We start from the raw sequence: 22,109 nt of genomic DNA, 5'->3' as shown, positions 1-22,109 counted from the left end.
TGTAACACACCCTGATCTTCCCCTAATGGATCTCGGCCATGCTGTTAACTATGCTAGAAGGATTCTAAAGTAAGACACAAACATGAACTTTGCAACACAAAAAAATATGGCAGCTAGGGAACAAAAGGCGCATTAGTTCATGTATCAAGCATGGAACATCAACAAAACAAATCCAACCTCATCAGGAACAGTCCCGCACAGATATGAGATACTAACACTAGCACCTGGAGGATATACTGTGGCATTAAAATAGCCTTTTATGGTGCTTTCATCTTTTTCATTCATGGGATCTATAGATACTAGAAATTTGAATAAGGTCCTAGGAAACTCAACCAAAAAATGAAGACTTGGAGGAAGGCAGTACATTTTACCTTGGAGAGACAAGAAGTTATCTAATCGAATCAAAGGAATCAAGGACTGGTCATAGAATAGTTAGGGTTGGAAAGGACCTTAAGATCATCTAGTTCCAACCCCCCCTGACATGGGCAGGGGCACCTCACACTAAACCATGCCACCTAAGGGCTCGTCCAACCTGGTCTTGAACACTGCCAGGGATTCAGCATTCACAACCTCCCTGGGCAACCCATTCCAGTGCCTCACCACCCTCACAGGAAAGAATTTCCTTCTTATATCCAATCTAAACTTCCCCTGTTTAAGTTTGAACCCATTACCCCTTGTCCTGTCCCTACAGTCCCTAATGAAGAGTCCCTCCCCAGCATCCCTATAGGGCCCCTTCAGATACTGCAAGGCTGCTATGAAGTCTCCATGCAGCCTTCTCTTTTCCAGGCTGAACAGCCCCAACTTCCTCAGCCTGTCTTCATATGGGGAGTGCTCCAGTCCCCTCATCACCCTCATGGCCTCCTCTGGACTTGTTCCAACAGTTCCATGTCCTTTTTATGTTGAGCACACCAGAACTGCACACAATGCTCCAGGTGAGGTCTCACAGGAGCAGAGTAGAGGGGCAGGATCAACTCCTTCGACCTGCTGGTCACGCTCCTTTTGATGCAGCCCAGAATATGGTTGCTTTCTGGGCTGCAAGCGCACACTGAAGCCGGCTCATGTTCATTTTCTCGTCAACCAACACCCCCAAGTCCTTCTCTGCAGGGCTGCTCTGAATCTCTTCTCTGCCCAACCTGTAGCTGTGCCTGGGATTGCTCCAACCCAGGTGTAGGACCTTGCCCTTGGCATGGTTAAACTCCATGAGGCTGGCATCAGCCCACCTCACAAGCATGTCAAGGTCCCTCTGGATGGCATTCCTTCCCTCCAGCGTATCAACCGAACCACACAGCTTGGTGTCATCGGCAAACTTGCTGAGGGCACACTCAATCCCACGATGGTCAAAGCAAAGTGTCTCAGAATGAAAAAATGTTGCCTTAGTTTGACTTTCATGTCTCACCAAGCCATGACATTTAATTTGGTCACAATGCAAGCACGCTAGTCCCTTCCTTTGACAGCCACCTTTTCCTTGCTTTAGCTCAGTCTTCCTGCTTTTCTGGAGCTTCCCCATCACTTTGTTACACAGATGTACTGCAGTAAAGTTTAAACTAAGCATTTGCTGGTTTCTGGGTGTCAAAACAAATGCTAAAAACATGCTCTTCAGAATTCAAATGGCACTGTTTAGCTTAAAATGTGGCCTAGTAGAACACTGAATGAAGCCTACAGGAATAATTAAATACTTTCTACTCTCTTGTAAAAGATCAGTGAAAAGCAAACATTAAACTATTCCCTCCAGAATAAATTAAATCCTGAGGCTACTGTATGTGTGAGTATGGACAGTATCTCCAATATTTGGGGCAGAGACTATAAAGCACTTCACTGCTTATTTCCAAGTCCTTTTTACCAGTTTATTTGAGTTTTAATCTTACCTCATTTGCTTCTTTTTCCAGAAGTAACTTCTTATCACAGGATTTGAAAGTCTCAAAAGTATTGGTGTTATACAATGTTCCTAAAGCAGTACAGCAACGTGCTGGTGTTGAAGCATTCCTGAATAAAAGAAAAAAAACACTATCAGTGGTAGTAGCTACTTCACAGTGTAAAGTTGCCCTGAAATTATCAAATAATGAGGCACAGTAGCAAAATAAACAGCAGTTCTAATGAAAACATTTTAATGACCATATGCTTTATTGAACATGGTTTGGTATAATAACCCATGCAAATACGCATCTACATTATGACTTCAAAAATAGACCAGGCACCTGTATTTTCTCTAAGCAAGGTGGCATTAACAGATTGAAGATTTTTAAATTCTCACCAAATATAAACTCTGCATGACAAATGGGATTTTTCACTACGAAAAAACAAATCAAGACTTAACTTTAGGTGTATTTTATTCATATAAAGAGCTGTTCAGTAAAAATTTTATGGTTAAAAAACGTACTAAAGGAAGCATAAACCAGAAAAAAGATTGAGTAGCTTTTATAGTTTGTAACATCATCACCTGAAGAAGCTGTTTGGAAACACAGTATGTATTTTCCCTCCTTTTTTGAATATAAATTAGGTAAAAACCCTGCGATATTCCCTTAATTTATAGATCTGATTTGATTTCATTGACTCCCTTAACACCATTTTCCTAAACCTATATATTTCTGACCATTGCTAAAACTCAAGTACAGCAAATGTTAAAGATAAATAATAAATACTCCTGATGTAGTTTACAAACTTCAGAAAGCTGAAAGGGAACTCTTCATGATTGTCTAAAGTGACTGCCAAAAGTACAGAAACAGAAGCACAGAAAATTGCCACAGGAGGGGTAATTAAACATGACATAAATTGACCTTTCATAATTCGATGTTCATCACAACATCTGAGAGCATACCATGGTACCGTCCATTTTCTCCTAACCTGAAATTCCTGATCCAATGTCACAGCTTTCTTCCAATCTCTTTGCTGCATACACTTTTAATATTGTACCTAAAAGCTTTTACATAACAATTAATGGAGTATCTCCTGAGAAATTATGCCAAAATGCACAAAGCCTCTCTAGGCTCCCAGCATCCTTGCCAAGCAAGGCAGAGAAAGTCATTTCAGTGATTTACATCTTTAGAATCCATCAGTATAAGCCAAATGCGACACAAACTAGAGATATCTGTTCCTATCTTAGTTACGGTGGTGTCTTCATGTACAAATTAAGGTAAACCATGGTACGTACTTACATATCAAAGGCACTAAACTCCAGTGTCAAGCGAGCTGGCAAACCCAAAGGATCACCTAGACAAAAAGCAGTAACATGCTTCTTTTAAACTGAAATACCTAAATTTCCCTCTTTTTGTTAAAGTAAGTCATAAATTACCCACAGACACATCAGAATTCACAGCTCACCCAGCTGTATTTTCTAACCTTTCAGCAAAGTCTCTAATACTTAGAAGCAAAGTATCAAATACTTAGAAGAACAACAGAAGAAACTAAGCAGGATGTTCTATTTCTACCTACCATTGTAGTAGTATCCTTTGATAACTTTGGGAGTCTCATCCAGTCGGTACTCATTGAGTTTCTTCTGGGTTAGCTCATGCCAGAATCCTGCATCCAAAGCACTACTGAAGGGAACAAACTGCAGCTTTGAGATTTCAGGATCTACAGGCTGGTGCACCTCACTACTGGCAGCTGCCATGATTTTAGTTAACGACTACTGTTAAACGGAGTGCTGTAAGAGGAGACACACCTGGTAAGTATTACTCAATTGACTATATACTCACAACTACTCAAAGCTTCATTTTAATACATTTTGTTGGGTTAAAGTGTAGAAAGCCTTACTCCTCTGAATGTCTAACTTAAATTTTTAAAATGATTGATCAGAGGTCATTTCAAGGGATGAAGCAAAGTCCTTCCAACTTCTTGCGTGTAAAATTATGAAAGGCAAGTACATGTTCCGTTTGGCCAAGCTGCATAGAAGGATTTGATTTCCTGACAGACATTCCATGAGTTCTCCTATCATTTAGGATACTAACATTTCATTTTGCTAGGTCATCACTCTCAGCCTGTGGTGAGAACCGAACACTCTTAAAGTCTCCACAAATTAACATGCAAAGCTAGCAAAGGGAAACTGAGCCCAAGAGAAGTCTTACAGCCAGCAAAGAGCAAACTAAATATTGCACTACGGTTTTACTGTTCTGAAGCTTGAACAGTTCAATTTTATTGTCCTGTGAAATAACTTGTGCAACAAAACCAAGGCTTACATGCTTTTATTTCATGCTTTTTGGAACATGAGGAAGGGAACAAGAGGTGCACTGAACTTCTTAATAACTGCCAAATCGCCAGCTCTTCTCTGAAAGAGACAGTTATGCTTTTCCTCAAGTAATACTTTCCTTAAAGCCTTCAGTCTAATCCAGCTACGCCTTTTATGTTCAGTTTATACAGCTCATCTCCTCCTTCTACTGTAAATGCTTTCCTTACTTGCTGGTAAGTTATGGAATATGAAGTTTTGGACATAGGTTTGAAGTTTTCTGTATTTTTCATAATGGAAGCGGAATGGTTTGTTTTTTTCATGACGCCTTGCCTTAACTGGCATGTTGCAAATACAGCATTTTGTTGTCTCCCCACATTATTTTTTATTTTCTTAATTTTTAAGAGCTGCTGGAATGGGTGGTAATGTGAACTTTAAACTCTTTTCTGTGTGTAAGATGTAGCAGAAGTAGTAAACATTTAACTGTCACTACAACATGGGTCTTAAGCCTTACAAAATTTTGTTTGCCACTGAACGCCACAGAAAGCTTAGCATAAACCAGGCAAGCAATTGTTTGTCATACAGATCATACCAGTAACAGACTACACGGTACTTGATACCAAGGCTTTCACACTGAAATTTCTATTGGAAGGTTCAGTAGCTGCCTACTCAACATTAATCCATTAACATCCCTCTCCCCTTTTTATCAGAAGCTTGGGAAGGTATTATTTAAGACTTATTAAGAAAATTAGTAACAAAAAGGAACACAAAGTTGTTAGTTTCCTTGCCAAGACAAGCTCTAAACTGAAAGCTTATTCATTTTAAATTTTCTTCAAGTCTTTTTTTCAACTTTTCAAGTAGGTAAAGCCTTCATTTTGCTTCTCCCCTGGCCCTAAATAAGTACATGACATACCCAATACTTATGTGTATTGTCAAAAACTTTACATAGCAAGCAGCCAGCTGACAGCACCTACATAACATACACCGAAAATACATGCCTAAAAGCATCCACTGGGAATGAATTTTAACACCCTGTTATTTTCATTAATAGTGCACCTAAAGAGTTATTGTAAAACTGGAGAAAATGAAACCAGGGGGCCTCACTATGCTATACACATGCAGAGAAGCACAGAAAATCACCTCTGATGTGCTAGCACTTTTGAGAAGATTCTCTAATGTTAATACTCACTTACATGCTTTCTTAATGCAAGATCAGTAAGCTAAGGTAAATTGGTGCAGTAAAATTTAGAATCCTGAAGATGAAACGTATACATGTTGTAGAACTTGCACGAAGGAACCCATTCAGCCTCAAGCAGTAATAATGGTCATTAGGAGGATACAATAATAAAGACTAAAAGAAAAAACAAAACCACCAACATTTCATATGTGGAACAAACCTCGAGTTTCAGAAGGACCCAGCTTTGAGTGCCTGAAGCGACCAGATCGACCAGAACGCCTCAGACACTTCTGTTCTCTGACTGGGAGCACACTTAAGACATGTGATCAGCGCAGATAACCCAGGGCGGAACTGCACTACCCCTTGTCCAAATTCTAACACTTGTTCAGAAGCATGCAAGCACTTAAAACTGATCTAATGGAGAAACATGTTGAATGGAAAACATGCCAGGACTTTGAATATTTGTCTTCCCCTTGACAGACATAATTAACCTGTGGTGAAAAGTAGGATTAGCAGTTTAACAGCGTTTAAAACTGTCGTGAAGTTACGGGTTTTACACCAAATTCACGTAATTCCCTAGAACCTACAGTTTTTCTATAGGAACCTTCTACTCTGTGGTCCCGTGTTCACCATTCTGAAGATCTCCTCTGTATCTCGGTGACAAAGTAAAGTGCTATTTCGTACCCCTGCATCTCCACTGAGCTGCTCCCTGGCTGCTGCCCGTCACCAAGCCCCTTTTCGGGGCAGCCTCCCCCATTTCTCACAACCACACTGACAGAAAGAGGCCGCCAGCGGCTCCGGGGATGACCCGCCCCGCGAGCCCCCGCCTCAGCGCAGCCCCGCCGCCTCTCACCCCTCACACCGCCGCGGCCCCCAGCCCGCCCGTTTGCTCCTGACTGAAGCCGCAGCTCCCACCCGGGAGCCCGCAGGGGACGGTCCCAGGGACCCGAAGCCCCCCGGGACACAGCGACCTGGAGGGGCGCGGGGGTGAACCGGGAGCCCGAGGGCGGGCGGGCGGGCCCAGGCCGGGCACAGCGCCCTCACGGTCCGCTCACCGCCTGCCCGCTCCACACTTCCGGCATTGCTCGGCGGCGCGGCGAAGTGACGTCACCCCGCCTCGGCCACGTGATGGAGGAGGAGGGCAAGCACTCCCCTTCCCCTTCCCCTTCCCCTTCCCCTTCCCCTTCCCCTTCCCCTTCCCCCAGGCCAGGCACTCACCCATCTTAGCACAGAGACCGAGTCCTGTGGGAGAGGGGTCTGCACATCGACACTCGCCAGCGTTACTTCAATGTTACCTCAGCGTTACCTCAATGTTACCTCAGTGTTACCTCAGCGTTACCTCAATGTTACCTCAGCATTACCTCAATGTTACCTCAGCGTTACCTCAGCGTTACCTCAGCGTTACCTCAGTGTTACCTCAGCGTTACCTCAATGTTACCTCAGCGTTACCTCAGCCCGTCCCTGCCCGTCTCCACAGGCTGCAGCCGCGTGTGACAAGTGGGCGAGGGCCGCTCCGTGAGGGACGCGGGCGGGGTGTGGTGTGCACTAAAACCTGCCTTTCCCTGCGCGGGGAGCTGTGCACTGCGTACCGCACGGCTGTCCTAGTGAGAGAGGGCTCAGGGATCCCCTGTGAGGATGAGCTGTGAGCGGGAACCCGGTGGCCGGTCAGCTGTGGCCGTGTCCCGTCCTCAGCAGCCATGCAGCTGCTCCTGGAGCGAGGTGCCCGGTTCCGTGTCTTCCCTCAGCCTCCTTGGTAAAAGAGAGGAGCACAGACTCGTGGAGGCCAGTCAAGGGTCACTAAGGCGGTCTGGGGGTTGTAGTGTACGGCATGAGGGGCTGGGAGAGCCAGGCTGGGGTCGTGTGGAGAAATCAAGGGTGAAGGGGGTTTCATGGAAGTCTTGAGTAACTTGAAGTGGAGAAGACAGAGGCAGATTGTTCTCAGAGATGCACAGCAAAAAACAGGAAGGAAAAGGGTGGATATCAAAACTAGAAAAGTTCCAAATGAGCATGTGGAGAACAATCTGCCTAATGTGCCTGCTTAAGCACAGGGATCAGTTTCCAGAGAGACTTCATAATACCCATCCTTGGGGACTTGACCGCACAAGCCTCTGAACAACATGATCCAGCTTTGAGGCTATCTGTGCTCTGAGCTGGAGGTTGGACTAGATGGCATCCAGAGGCCCCTTCCAACCGAAAGTCTTGATGAGTCCATATCCATTTTCACAGATCCGGAATACAAAGTGTATTTTCTACAGAATAAGCATTGCCTCTTCAGGCGGTTCATGCCAGTTACCAATCAGGGGAAAAAAATTTGCCAGAGCAGCCTTTGTTTTGGAGTACAGAAGGCTGCAGTAACACCCAGATTTCAGAGAGGGCCAGCAAAATTGGGAGTAAGCCTCAGAGGAAGAGCCACCATGAGCAGCCAGATGAGCACGGGTAAGGTCATATAAATATAACTGTTCTGGCAGCACTGGAGGAAATACTCAATGCTACTAAATACACGGATTTATACCTGATGTTTGGGTAGAGGACTTCCTGTGGAGAATGAGCCAAATAGACTTTCCAGGAATTTCACAAATAAACTGGAATAAACTTGGGAAGTTTTCTACAGATGCTATGCCTTGAATCTAACTGAATTGTGTACTCAAATTCTGCAGTTCCTCATGCTGCATGCCACTTAATGAGTATGGGTAGTACCTTTGCTCTCAGACACTTCATAACTCAGTTCTGCAGTTTATTTCCCCAAGGCTGGGTAATATTTTATGATGTCACTTTTTAGAGTCTTTTAGTATCTTTTTACATTAAATATAAAGGGAACACTGATGGAATCCCATCGAAATAGCTGTAATGTTGTTACCCCAGTCTCCACTGGACTATACCCTAGCTTAGATTCATAGTCATATCATTGGTTATGAGAAAAAATACCAATACAGGGCAGAGGGACCCTCTTCTATGATCCCACATCTGTGTAGTATCTCAACTAGACACGTCATACCTGAAATCAGACCTAGATTTCTGCACAACAGTTGTAGCTTTGGGAGTATGGGAGGTACATCTGATAGGCTTGCAGTCCTGGACTATCATTTTTACACAGACTAGCTGACCTGGGAAATGACCTTGAGATTAACACATGAAACTGCTGATGTATACATATGAGCACACTGCAGTGAAGTCTTAAGATACCAGAGAAAGAGGCGGTTCCAGTCAAAGATCTCTCTGTGCCTGAGATCCTCTGGAAAGTGGCTGTAACAAAGCTAAGGAGGGGCCCTGATGGGCACCAGCAAAGCCCACCAAAGCCCAGTGGGCACTGAGATTTATGCTGGAACTGTTTGATTGTTGTAGGTATGGTTTACCTTGTGACGTCTTCCTTTAATCAAATAAAAGTGTCTGTAATAAACATGAGAATAGCAATCAACTAGAAGGCAGGCTCTCTAAAAACAAGAAACATACTGTTGGGCGTTTTTGGCACATAATTCCACAGCAACATTTTACAGAGAGGGATAATAATCCTGGAATTGAAGATTAGAATAAAATAGAAGCAGATTCAAACTCAATCATTCTTAGGGAATATGGACTGAACATGTTTTGGAGAAGATAAATTCTCAACTATTTCATTTAGCTTCTATTAAAAGTTTGATAAAAATAATATTTAGGTTATAGATTGCTTTCCTTTTGAGGATTTAAGTGAATTTTACACACCGTTCTCAGAGAACAAGACTACAGGATACAAGCAGAACCTGGCAGAACTGTTCTGTTATCACTGATTTCTCTGGCACAGTGCCTCTCCTTTGAGCACTTTGATATGATACAGAGAAACAGTTATTACCCTTCGAAGAACAGAGTTGAAGTAAAATGCATGTGTGGTGAGGAGGAAATTAGGTTGCCAGGCAGGAGACCTGAGGTCAGGTCCTAGGTCTGTGTTGGTTTGGAAAAATGAGTTATGCCAGATCACAACAAAAGGCATTTGACTTTACTCAAGGCATTCAATTTAATTACACAGGAGGCATTCATTTTAATGACATGTGCAGCAGTGGGTACTGTGTGTTTCTTGTAAGGAATAGTTTAGTTGAAACATACCCAAGTTTAAAGCCAAGATATTTAGGTAGACAGCATAAAATCATAATGGATATAGATATTGTTAAAAATGGAAACATGGTTAGACTTAACCATGTATCAATGTGGTTTTAAGCCATGAGCATACACAACCATACATGTGTTTCAGTGGGAACTCCTTACACTTTTTAACTGCTGGAGATCTCAGATCACAGTTTTGTAGCAGCCTGGTGTGTGTGCTCGTGTGTCTGCGCATGTGTAGGGTGTACATCTCACATTTGACTCTTTTTTTTCCTATTTCAGATTGTAAAATGACCATGTAGAGACGCCTTATTTCGGTGTCAGGTACGTATGATTTTTAAAGCTAATTGGGAACTTGGTATCAGGCATGTAAACTGTTCTTATGAGCTATTTCTCACAAAGTGTTAACATTAATAGTTCTTTTTATCTTCTAATCTTCAATATACAAATAATTTGATGAAAATAAATCATTTTGTCATTTTACTTCATGAATAAATAAGAAATGAATATGTATGCGTAGTATTAACGTGGCATTTCCAAATGAAGTAATTCTCATTCTGGTGGAACGCATGTACTGAAACTTTCAGGTATATTCTTACTCCTTATTTTTGGGAACTTAAGCCACCCCAGCTAAGTTAGAAGGCTCATACTCCAGCATGCCTGATAAGCAGTGGGAAGATAACAGCAATCTGCAGAATGTAGGACCTTCTCTAGAACTTTTCACTCGTGTTTGTGGTGCTTCTATATTAATATTTTAAGATTAGAAATACATTTTTAAAGTGAATCTTTCAGCCATTTTCATTTATTGTGCTATCACAAAGTGCATCACAGAGTGGTCTCACAGAGAATGTAATGGAGTTTAGATGATGAAATGAAGCCAAAATGTGCACCTACACTAATGTTTCCTTTATCGAGTGCTGCATTTCCTGAAAATGATGTGGGAAAAGAAACATGGATTAGATAGTGGAATGTATTTGCTAATTGCACTGCTCATTTAATAGACCTCCGTAATACATGGTATTTGATGCAGAAGCTCAGAATTCTTGTCATTACCCACTAGATGTCACCACTGACACAAAAAATTAAGTGAGAATGTGTTCTGCCTCTCAAATGCTAGGTTGGTGTGTCAGGGACACTAGATAATGGTCCGTGGTGAAACACACAACGACAGAAAAGTACTGTTTGTCTGCTTTGGCTCCTCCTTTGGAGAGTCCTGCTTTGGCTGCTCCCCGGAAAATCCAGCTTTGGTTCCTCCCCGGAAAGTTCTGCTTTAGAACTTCACGGAAAAGTCCCAACCCTTGGAGACCTTTCTAGATATTGCTAGCCACTTCTTCCGATGTAGGCTGGCCCCCTGTGTCAGAATGAATGTGCATTTTTGTTAGCATAAAAGCCTGAGCCTCATGAGTTGTGGAGAGGTAAACCTCATGCCACTTAGGTCAACATTGCCTCCATGGGAATGCCCACTGAGGTTGAGCCTGCCACCTTGCACTGTGATGATGTTTCTCGGAGCTGGTTTCCTGATCATCATTACAAGGTCCTTGGGGTTGGTAAGATAGCCAAACATCAGCGATATCCTTTGCTGTATCTTTTGTTACCTCTATATTTTCCCTGTATTAATAAACTAGTTATTCTTTATTGTGTTGCGTTTCTCTCAACCCGGAATCCTTGAACTCCAGAACAGTTGGTTGTTCTCACCACACCTTATTCAAAGTGGAACTCCAGTCCAAGAAATTTCAAGGAATTTATTATGTTCTCTTAAATGTGTGTGTCCTGTGACCTTGTTTGTTCACTGGCAAACACTGGAAATATTTTACAGGAAACCACGCCTGGAGTATTGTCAGGAGGCTTGGCCTCACATGGTAGTAGTGTTCTCCATACTTTACCCTAATTTGCTTTCCTCTGCTTCTCTTACATCCAGAGCCATTTGAATTGCCTATTCAGTAAAATAAACTGATAAACCCTGTTATGTACCTTAATGTTGTTCAATTGAAAATTTAAAATAGGCAGTATCCCATTTTCCTATTTTATTATTATAAATATCACATCAGAGAAGTCCATGATCACAACTTACTCTGTCTTTAGTATTAACACAGATTATGATTATGGATAAAAGTGAAGGGAAATTACAAAATAATCAGGCAGCTTTATTTGCCCATATTTAGCTGTTCTGTGTTTCAGCTGTACCAGAGGTAGTCTTTGTTATAATCATCATAATTTTTAGACCAGTTTTCACTGATGTTGTTTAAGTTGCTGTTTCATGTATTAATACATGTTAAAGTCAGAAAAGATAAGACTTCTTGATAACCTTGGTAGCCCATGGGTGAGATTGTTTTGTCAGTCTACACTAATAACTGGAGCTGACTTATTTCCTCTGGGATCACCTAAATTACCATGCATTGTGGCTGGAGTTGCTGTTGCTATCACAGTAGAAAAAAAAAGATGGTAATGGCTGTGAATCTGAGCAATTGCTTGTGAAAGGCCATTGGATTAGAGCATACGTTTCAAAAGATGCTGCTTTGTAGTCCAAAAGAAGGGGTATTTTACTATTTGAGCAGATGCAGCTTTTGTAGTAGCAAAGTTGTCTGAATTCTGGAATGAATTTTGCTGCCTCTATATTCTGTCTATGTATTTTTACCTCCTAGATTTGAGTTCCCTAATTGCAGTTTTTCCTACATGGTACTTGAAACCAAAGTCAGCTAATCTCGGAACCTTGTATGATACGTTAAAAAGGACTGCAGTTTCTTCCTTTAGCACGTTTCCAATTATGGAAATGCAAACATATTAGGGCTCCATTTAACATTTAATACTTTAAATACAACTATCAACATTCGGGTGTTTAATTTCAGACAAAATTGATAGAGGATAATACTTTGCATTTACTTAGTGTGTTATAGCCAAAATTTGTGAGAATGAAGATACTACATAGAACATCCCTTCAACCCACCCCACCGAAATCTTGACAGTACTCAGTTGAAGGAGTCCCAGTTACATCAGGACTTTGTTGTTAAGCTAACTGAGCAATTTCAGAAGCAAAATAGTGGTGAATTCATCAGAACAACAAAATGAGCGTGAGGACATTGTTTCTACATTGAGCTCAGCTTTTCCAGATGAAGCTGGTTTTACAGATGCTTGTTGTTCAAGTTGTGGACCTGAGCAACACGACATAATGTCAAAGCCCACCCAGCTTTGAGCTGTAGGTTGTACTTACATGTCTTCCTGAGATCACTTCCAACGTATTCTGGTTTTGTGAGTTTCTCCTGAAATGTTGCAGCATTTATAGCATGATTCATAAAATGCAATTAAATATAAAGGATAGAAAAGGTAAACACAGTTCGTGTGTTTTATTTTCGGTTTTGCAAGCTTGAGTTGTTGCTCATGAGTTTGCCTCATTATAATAAGAAGAGATATCCTACTACAAGATAAGGGTATATGGATTAGTAGTGCCATTGCACACTTAGGTTAATTGCCAGCTTGTAGGAAGAAGAAAATACATGTTGTCTATAATCAGCTATATTCTGTGAGTCTAGAAACAGCAGCATACCCTTCCTGAATAAACAGTGAGACGGGGTTGAGTTGGAAAGCCTTAGCGAAATTTCTAGGACATAAACCCCGTTTGTTTTTGTTTTCAGTGAAGTTAACATGTACAGGTCTAAATGAAGCAAGCACAGTATCAGAGGTGCTGTAGGTTACAGGATGACGACATTTCAAAAAAGTTTATGATTTGATCGAAGCTGTAAATAAATAGATTTTTTAAACAGCTGAAGCTTCTTTCTGTGACTATGCAAAGTACCTCTACATGCAGATTTCACTTCACAAGCGATGTTCCCGTGTTTAAGTAAGTTTAAAGAGAAACGATATTTGGCCAATTGCAGAAACATTATCTCTTCTTTTGCTGTAGCTGAATAATTTATAGTCACTGAAGATCTCTATTTGTATCTCGTTTTTGTTCTACATGACGGAAGAGGTAATATCAAGTTGTAAGCAGTGTATCAGTTCTGAGATTGCCCCTGAGTTTTTCATATTCCTGATGTGAATTAGTTCCTCTTCAAATGTGTAAAGCTGTTAAATGCACGCTTCGCACTTTTACTAACACTTGTTTATCAATTACGGTTTTCCAAAGTCGTGTACGTTCCCCATTGTGTTTGTCTTTGAAACTGGAACATTTTGGTTGGTTGAAATCTTGAGCTGCTTTTAAGCTGACAAAAATCAGACCAATATCAGTGAATGTGAAAGATCTTTTTGAATGTCTTCTTGAAATTCTGGTTACAAAGAGGATACAAGAATGGATTCAAGGTGGAGTTCACATAGCCAAGCCATATAGTGAACATGTGGAACTGTGAAAATCTTTCATGCCCATGGAAAGCTATTACCATAAACAATACAAAATAGGGAATCCAGCACAGCATAAAGGCTGCCATTATGACCCCTAACTGCTTAGCTGCTTTCCTCTCCCTGTTCACATGCAGTCCTTGAGTGTGTGTTTTGGAATGGGCATACAGACTTTGCCAGGTTTTCCTCAGGTAAGACAGTCCTTTGAAATCCCTGTTCTCCGGCTTTTCCTGAGGACTGCCAGCTCTTTCAGGGTTAGGATTGGAGCCTTCTCCATTAGGTACCTCGTCACTGAAAGTCTGGCTGTCCGATGCATCACTTAAGTCACTGTCTTCAGTTTCGTTCTCTTCTGTTACACACACATGCTTCTTTCCTGCTTTGTCCTGGCCTGGCTCAGACTGGGCAGTGGTAAGAGGGAAACAGCCCCATTTAAGGACTTTCCTATTACTCTTGCCAACGAATGCCTTTGAAGACTTGTCAGGATTACTGAACTGAAGCTCTGCCTCCATATTTTCAGGCTGAGGGGAACTTTGTTTGTGTTTAGGAGGGCTGTTCTCATCTAAGACTTGATTTTGGAGGCAGATGTTTTGCTTGTCCTTCATCTTACGTTGATGTTTGGAGTTTTTTTCTGAAACAGACTGATGTGATCCATTGATGAGCTCTCGGTGTTGACAGTGTTTTCTAACAGCTCTGAATATTTTATAGTAGAACCACAACATCATGATAGAGGGTATGTAGAAGTTCACAATGGCTGTCAACACTTTAAACCAGGTGACTTCAGAGAATTCAGTTTCACACTTGGTTTTGGTTACTTTCCTTTTCCCATCATTAGCAAAAACATGCCATCCTAGGATTGGAATGACCCACATGAAAGAGAGCAACCAAACCCCCAAAATCATTACCGAGGCTCTCCTTTTTGTTCTATACCTGAGATATTTCAATGGTTGCTGAACTGAACAATAACGATCAATGCACAATATGAAGAGATTGAAAATGGATGCAGTACTGGCCACATAATCCATTGACAGCCAGAACAAACAGGCTGGTAAGCCTAGAATCCACTGAGAATTGAGGAGATAAACAATGTTCAGGGGCATAACAGCTGAACCAACAATCAGATCTGCAATAGAGAGGCTGACAATGTATAAATTGCCAACGGTTTGCAGCTTCTTTTCAGTTTTCACAGCACATAGTACTAATATATTCATAACAACAGTGATGAGTGAAATGCTTCCCAGGAACACACCTAGAACAGCTGGTTGACTGATAGTTGAGTTGTCTGCAGTGTTTTTTGACATCTTTTGCACAGGAACACAGAATGAAAATCAGAGAAGACGTCCAGGCCTTGGAAATTCAGTCTTGGTTTACTCTTCTGGATGAAAATGAGTGCTGGATTGCTTTGTGATTTTTATTTCCACAACTGTAAAAAAGAAAAGAAATGTGCTCAATCACTGTAGTACTAAAATAAAATAATAAAACTAATCTGTGCTTATGCTCAGCACTGCCCCTTTTAGGGCTCTCCCAGATAACATGGTTTTACAACATTTTAATTTGTGTTCTATGAAAAGCACTGGAGCAGGCTCCATGAACCAATCCACAATGGTTTGCAGAGGTGTTTCATGGGGCTTCATATAATTCTACCACAGAATCTGGAGAAGGAATTTCTGTTCTCAGTGTTTTACCTTTTTATATGTCATTAAAGTGGCAATGGCTTTAACCTGCCAGAAGGGAGATTGAGATGCGCTCTTAGGCAGAAGCTCTTCCCTGTGAGGGTGCTGAGGCGCTGGCACAGGGTGCCCAGAGAAGCTGTGGCTGCCCCATCCCTGGCAGTGTTCAAGGCCAGGTTGGACACAGGGGCTTGGAGCAAGCTGCTCTAGTGGAAGGGGTCCCTGCCCGTGGCAGGGGTTGTAACTGGATGAGCTTTAAGGTCCCTCCAAACCAGTCTGTGATTCAGTGATCAAATAGCTATCATGAACCATAACATAAAGTACATATTGGCAAACCAATTTAAAATGTTGATATAAAGCAAATTAACATGTTTTATATTAAATGGTTTTCAACAAACCAGTGATTATTTACAGATTGCATCTAATAGGCTGAGCATAGAGCAGTTGGGTTTAATTATCCACCCATAATAGGGTACCATATCGTAGGATCAAATACGTCCAGTGACAATGCATTCCAAGCAATAAAGACTCCAGCCAGTACACACCTTTAGCTGATACAAAGTCTCAAACAACTCCTAAGGTCACAGGCAGTGACTGTGTTTTCACTGGTAGGCAGTTGTTCAAATTACATATAATGAGTGATCTCTTCCTACCCACACATTTCAAACATTTAAAGATGGCAGCCCTATTTTATTTCAAATACAAACTAATAAAAGTTCAGAGAAAACAATAGGATTTTTCAGGATTAGTATGCATCTTGCAACCTCTCAAATGCATATAAATATAGGGTCTTTTAGGCTGAAGTCTGCTAGTTGTTCAGCTGCCCAAGAAACATATGCAAGAAATGTCCTCCCATAGCTGTCAGAGGCTGTGTCACTCCCACAAGCCTGCTGTTGCTGCTTGCTGTATTAAAGTGGGAAGTAAACTGGAAATAAGAGGAGTTGGGACTAAACACAGCAAACCCTTCCTTTATGCCTAAGAAATTATTTTAATACTTAATCCTTAATAGATGAGCTATCTTTATTTGCTTAGAACTTTGGCATAAGCCACATGTAAAGCCTTAAGAATGGAATTCTTTAATATCTTCTGTATCCCCATGATTAGAGTGCCCAAATTTCAGTACATGCACTGCAGCTAAAAAAGCAAAAGGTTAACCTACTAAACACCCACCATGACATGTACAAAACCTATTTTACAGTGTTTTCTAGTCGCATTCATCTCTCCCTCCTATTTTGCAGGTGCTGTCAAGCAGTGGGAGATGTCATTTGCACAGGCACAGTGGTTTGTAGCTTTATGGTGACTTGATGTGTATCAATGAACTGTAGGTGCATCCTTCACTTATGTATGGAGGTTATGTATCAAGATCATAGGCCTTAATAGTAAAACGTGTTATGTTTTCCATTTTCTAACAAAAGCAGAGTAACTCAAGTATTTGCAATAAAAGGGAAAAGGGAGAGAATGTAGAGGTGAGGGAAGCCCCTTTTCAGTGTTGAGTAGTTATGCTATTCCATTTCTAGAAATTCCCTATGCCTTTGGTGTCTTCTGCTTCCCGACTGCAAACTTCATGAGCTGATCTAAAGTCCAAAAAAGGATTAATAATATTTTAAATTTTGGAGCTTTTGATATGTTGACAATTCTATCTCCAGGGTATATAAGAAAAATGTCTGTGAGGGTGACACATATTTTCTGCTGATTTTCTCTTATGATGCTTGTCTGAGTTCATGTTCTGGTAAATCTGTTAAAGCAATAAGAAAGGAAACTGAGACCTTAGACATAGCACCTCAGAGTATTTACACAACTAAAGCTGAGATACGCAATTTCTCATGCTTGTTATTCTAAACATAATCAAAATTATTCAATGCAATAAATTATTCAAATTTCAATATTTCATACTGAAATTAAATAATTCAAGATTTTACGGTAACTTTATCTCTTTCTTATTACAGTAATCAAGGTTAAAGCTAGAATATTTGTGTGCTTTCTTCCATGAGGTCAAATTCCTCCTTCCTTACACCTTAATTACAATGCCTGGTCTTATGAAAGAAGGAAGTGTGCTTGGTAGCAGTAACATCCATAGACAGAGGGAATACGTACACTGTGGGTATGAACTCCAGAGCTGTATTCTGTAACGCTGTGTTCTGTACAGCCTTCGGGTTCTCTCGTGAAATTCTTCAGTGACTGACAGCTAGTCACAGATGTGAGAAGATCAGAGAGCCTCAAGCATCTCCCCTTTGAGAACAAGAACAGAAATTACTCCATGGATCTTAAACCAGCATGTCTGATCATGAGAAGTATCGCGTCTGGTGACTGAGAGTCAGCCAGTCTGACATTGTCTTTCCACAGCTACACGCTGTAACCTCTCTGCTGGTCTTAAGTATATAGTCAAGGCAAGAAGTTGATGTTAATTACTTCAGGGATCTCATAAAGAAATGACTGATTTTCACCCCCACATATTTTCATTTAAATTTATAAATAAAGGGAGAGAAGGCAACTTTAACTGAGTCTTCAACAGGAAGAATAGCAGTGAAGCAAGGCAGCAGATTAGACAGCCCTTCTTGGTTGTCTGTGAACTGTATATGGAATAAAACATGGAATAGGATAAAATAAGTGATGCTGACTGCTTCCCAAACTTTCTTTTAGCACTGCTGCAGTGAGATAGGGTATGATTTAGGAGGCAGCCTGCAGAACTTGATCTGAAGTACTTCTGCTCCAAAGGAGGCACAAAGGTCTAGTTTTTCAACTCATGCTCCACTTTTATTAAAATGTCCTTTATTAAATGACAAAGCTTGGTTATGTTTCTGTTTGGAAGAGTTTGTACATGCTATAACAATCCAAGAATGATGTCAGCAGATGCAAATCTTTTGAGAAAGCTAAGAGCAAGAAAAAATTGAGGGTATTGCATTTGCTGTTTTAAAGGTAATGCTAACAGGTACACCGTATTTATAATAATTCTGTCATTTAATGTAATTTTCATCACAGTGTCATTTGAGCAGTTCATAGCCCTGATGAATTTTATCTTCTCTGTTTTGTAGAGAGCTGGACCTGTACTATTAGATTTTAAAGTGAAATTAAGGAAAACAGTGATCTCATAGCAGCTTTCCAATATCTGAGGGGGGGCCTACAGAGATGCCAGAGTGGGACTCTTCATCAGGGGCTGTAGCGACAGGACAAGGGGTGATGGTTTAGACTGAAACAGAGGAAGTTCAGATTAGAATTAAGGCAGAAGTTCTTTACTGTGAGGACAGTGAGGTGGTGCACAGGTTGCCCAAGGAAGTTGTGAATGCCCCATCCCTGGCAGTGTTCAAGGCCAGGCTGGACAGAGCCTTGGGTGACATAGTCTATTGTGAGGTGTCCCTGCCCATGGCACAGGGTTGGAACTGGATGCTCTTAAGGTCCTTTCCAACCCAACCATTCTGTGATTCTATGATCTACAATATTAATCACTGGAATGGGCTGGCAAGAGCCATTTGTTCTTGTCTAGAGTGAGTAGATCTTGAGACCAGATTAGGATACTGAAGCTTTACAGTAACACTAAATTTTCTCTGCTGAAAGTTTTGTGGTTTTCACATATGATCTTTTGCAACGATGACTTTATAATTATTCTCCCACCAAATACAGTTTTGTTAAGCTCTGAGTAATTTATGTTTTGTAGTATGTTCATGAGAAAAGAAGCCACTCTTAAGTGAAAAGGGTCTCCATGCCTGCAGCATGGTACAAGAGAAAACAGTAAGCTTCTCCTAAGAAGTAAGAGTGACAGCACACAAAAGAGCATGCAGAGAAGTTTGATTTAGTTGCAGAAATGTTACATTATTGGTCAGTGCCCTCTAATACTGCTCTGTATTTGGAGCTTTGGCCCTTCTGTCACAGTCTTGCCCACTAAACTTATGCTGAATGTTACACCACTGCCACTCTTTGGTAGAATTAGCACATTTTGCCACAACTTTGTCCACAGGAAGATAACTAGAAAATAATAAGCCTTGCTCCATATCATGGAATTCACTGATCACCTCTTCTGTGCTTTAGGAAAGATTATAATCCACAGGGTTTTTTTCTTAAACTTCCTACCATCATCATTAGTAGTTGATGGTACAAAGTATCAGCAGCATTTAGTCATCCTGAGAGCACTGTCATTTGCAATAGCAGCTTCTTGCTCTTTGTTGAGGCACACACCATTTTGTAGTGGCTGTAGGCTGTGGTATATGTACCCCAGTTCAAAAGCTACTGGTTTAACTCCTTATCTGAAACCCAGTTCCCAGCAGAGGAACTGCAGTAATACTGAATAAATGTGTTGTAACATTTGGACAATTTCACTCTCATTTCATTGAACCAAAGCTCGCTAATACAGAGCAGCTTTTTAAGAAAACAATCAGTGTTAAGAACTTGGGTAGCTCTTTGGAATTTCTAAAACCTGAGCTCACCAGAAAATGTCTTCTTTAATTTTTACTGTCTGTAAAGAGCTTTTTCTACAAGGAAGATCAGCAATCAAGACTTGTTTGTTATTGTATCACAGTGAGAATTCCTCCCAGGAACAAGAATCTCCTGAGAGATGCCAAGCGGATGCCTTCCTGACCCATTAGTGCAGGTGCAACCTATTAAGCCCTGACTAAGTGGGAGTTAAGTCTCTAGAAACAGATGCTGGTATATCTCTGATGGGTAAGTTTTAAAGAAACCACAGCTACAACAGGCAAAGGCAAAGCTAGAACAGACTTCTTGTTCATCAGACTAAGTTCAACACAGAAGGTAGGATTTGATTTCAGATGACCTCTGTTGACTGCGTTGCACTTAAGAAACCTATTAAATTACATAATCTGAAGTTTTTGTGTCTGGCCTATCAAATTTTGACAATCCTACTGAATTGCCCTCTTCCACTCACATACCTATTTTAAGGGCAGTGAGAGTTCTAAATGAACCTTTTACTATGTGAACATAGTGAACATCCTGACTTATAAATACTTTTATTCCTTGTTTCCATGATGATTTTTCCTTTGTGAGAAGAAACTCTTAACCAGCAGATTTAGACATCTGGCTGTCTAGTTTTGCATGAACTTGTATTGCATGCATTTGATGTTAGAGAATTTTTAGTGGTTCTTGATGTAAACGCTGTCTTGAGGAAAAATGAGGTCAGAACTAATGTAGCAGATAGACACTACTGCAGATGTGCTGAAATCGACTTCACAGACCAGTCTGCAGAGAGAAAATTGCTGTCTGAGTTGTTGGAGTGGTGATCTGCATACTAATTGCAGGAGCTGGGTGCCCTGGGAAACAGTTCAGGTCTCCAGTGTGCCAGTAGTGATTGGCAAAGGTACTGTTCTGGGGAGAGTGAAAGCAGGCAGCTTGTTTCTGAATCCTTCTCCACACTTTCACTTCCAAAAAGAGTGTATGGTCCAGTCCTACAATTACTGCATTTCTTTTTCTCCTCCTGTTCAGTCACTTATCCTAACAGTGTGGTGAACAGGCTGTATAGTTTCAGAGCAAGAACAAAGCAGAATGGAAGGACTAAAGTGGTTACATCCTCATTCCTAAGACATATTTGTTCAATTATCTCTGGGAATGCAAACAGTAACTAATTTTAAAGTAATTTAACTGAAGGCCCCTAGAAATCCTTGTTTTGAATGGACAGGACACTGTGAGTGGTCTTCTAATGCTTAGGAACTGTTGGAACAAGTCCAGAGGAGGCCACGAGGATGATCAGGGGACTGGAGCACCTCCTGTATGAAGATAGGCTGAGAAAGTTGGGGCTGTTCAGCCTGGAGAAGAGAAGGCTGCATGGAGACCTCATAGCAGCCTTCCAGTATCTGAAGGAGGCCTACAAGGATGCTGGGGAGGGACTCTTCATTAGGGACTGTAGTGACAGGACAAGGGGTAATGGGTTAAAACTTAAACAGGGGAAGTTTAGATTGGATATAAGGAGGAAATTCTTTCCTGTAAGGGTGCTGAGGCACTGGAATGGGTTGCCCAGGGAGGTCGTGAATGCTCCATCCCTGGCAGTGTTCAAGGTGTCGGACAGAGCCTTGGGAGGTGCCCCTGCCCATGGCAGGGGAGCTGGAACTAGATGATGTTGAGGTCCTTTCCAACCCTAACTATTCTATGATTCTATGGTAGAATGCAGAGCCTATTATGAAGGGAACTTGAAGATTTTAAGTAACATTGTGAAGTCTTTCAAGGAGAAAAAAAAGTATTATTAAAACTATATGGTATACAGAATTTGAAGCTTGCTTATTTAAGGATATTTTCAGTCAGCGATTCTACTGTGCTATTGCTATTTTTTATTTATGTTGTTGGATATTAGTGCATAGGCTGTCAGGACTGCAGATAAATACTTCTGGTTTTATTTATCTGAGGAAATGTTAGATCTGGTTTTGTAAATGAAGCTTAATTCAAATAAAACAAATGTTTGGACAGGCTGAAAGATTTTCAGATGTAAGTGAAAGTTCTGCTTGGGGCTTGTAGATAGTGCTTGATGTGATTATGCTGGATATTTTCAGGGCTTAGTTTTTACAGAGTTGCAGCAGTGGCTTCTACAGCCACATGCATCAGTCACATTGGCAGGCTACATGCTGCTGTCAGCACAGATTTTCCTGATCTTTGTGCTTTTATTTGGCTGGGGTCCTGGCTTTAGTGGGGATGAAAAGATCTACAGTTTTAGCTCTCTGCCAGCAAAAGGTTTATTTCAGAAGGCTGTGGAGGTCTAAAGTTTGAGTAT

At 41.1% G+C, this 22,109-nt stretch overlaps 2 protein-coding genes across 4 annotated transcripts in view; both read right to left on the bottom strand.

Moving 5' to 3' along the window:
• ATG7 (autophagy related 7) overlaps positions 1-6,329 on the bottom strand; it is a 91,000-nt gene extending 84,671 nt beyond the window's left edge. The window contains exons 1-4 of one of the 3 annotated variants that reach the window (XR_009965162.1): positions 5,353-5,533; positions 3,430-3,640; positions 3,153-3,207; positions 1,866-1,983 (exon numbers count right to left, since the gene is read on the bottom strand). Coding sequence is in view for 2 of the 3 variants with exons in the window: in XM_062620253.1 (XP_062476237.1) it covers positions 1,866-1,983; positions 3,153-3,207; positions 3,430-3,607 (351 nt within the window). In the remaining variant the exon portion in view is untranslated. Of the gene's footprint in view, positions 1-1,865; positions 1,984-3,152; positions 3,208-3,429; positions 3,641-5,352; positions 5,534-6,198 lie in introns of those variants that run through there. The other 2 variants (XM_062620253.1, XM_062620245.1) reach the window with 2 other exon arrangements.
• A 5,724-nt stretch (positions 6,330-12,053) lies between these two features.
• HRH1 (histamine receptor H1) lies at positions 12,054-17,570 on the bottom strand. The gene is made up of 2 exons (XM_062620231.1): positions 17,501-17,570; positions 12,054-15,159 (listed from the first exon to the last, which is right to left on the bottom strand). The coding sequence occupies exon 2, from the start codon at positions 15,035-15,037 to the stop codon at positions 13,628-13,630; it is 1,410 nt and encodes a 469-aa protein (XP_062476215.1). The 5' UTR covers positions 15,038-15,159; positions 17,501-17,570; the 3' UTR covers positions 12,054-13,627.
• Positions 17,571-22,109: the final 4,539 nt, after the last annotated feature.

Source organism: Pezoporus occidentalis, unplaced genomic scaffold (assembly GCF_034315485.1).
Source record: "Pezoporus occidentalis ecotype Australia unplaced genomic scaffold, CSIRO_AGI_Poc_V1 ctg106, whole genome shotgun sequence".
Classification (NCBI taxonomy): domain Eukaryota; kingdom Metazoa; phylum Chordata; class Aves; order Psittaciformes; family Psittacidae; genus Pezoporus; species Pezoporus occidentalis.
Note: the sequence above shows the minus strand (reverse complement) of the source record. Positions and strands in the feature narration are given on the sequence as shown.

Coding starts and splice junctions, on each gene's coding strand:
- HRH1 (XM_062620231.1), bottom strand. CDS start 15,037: ATGTCAAAAAACACTGCAGACAACTCAACTATCAGTCAACCAGCTGTT.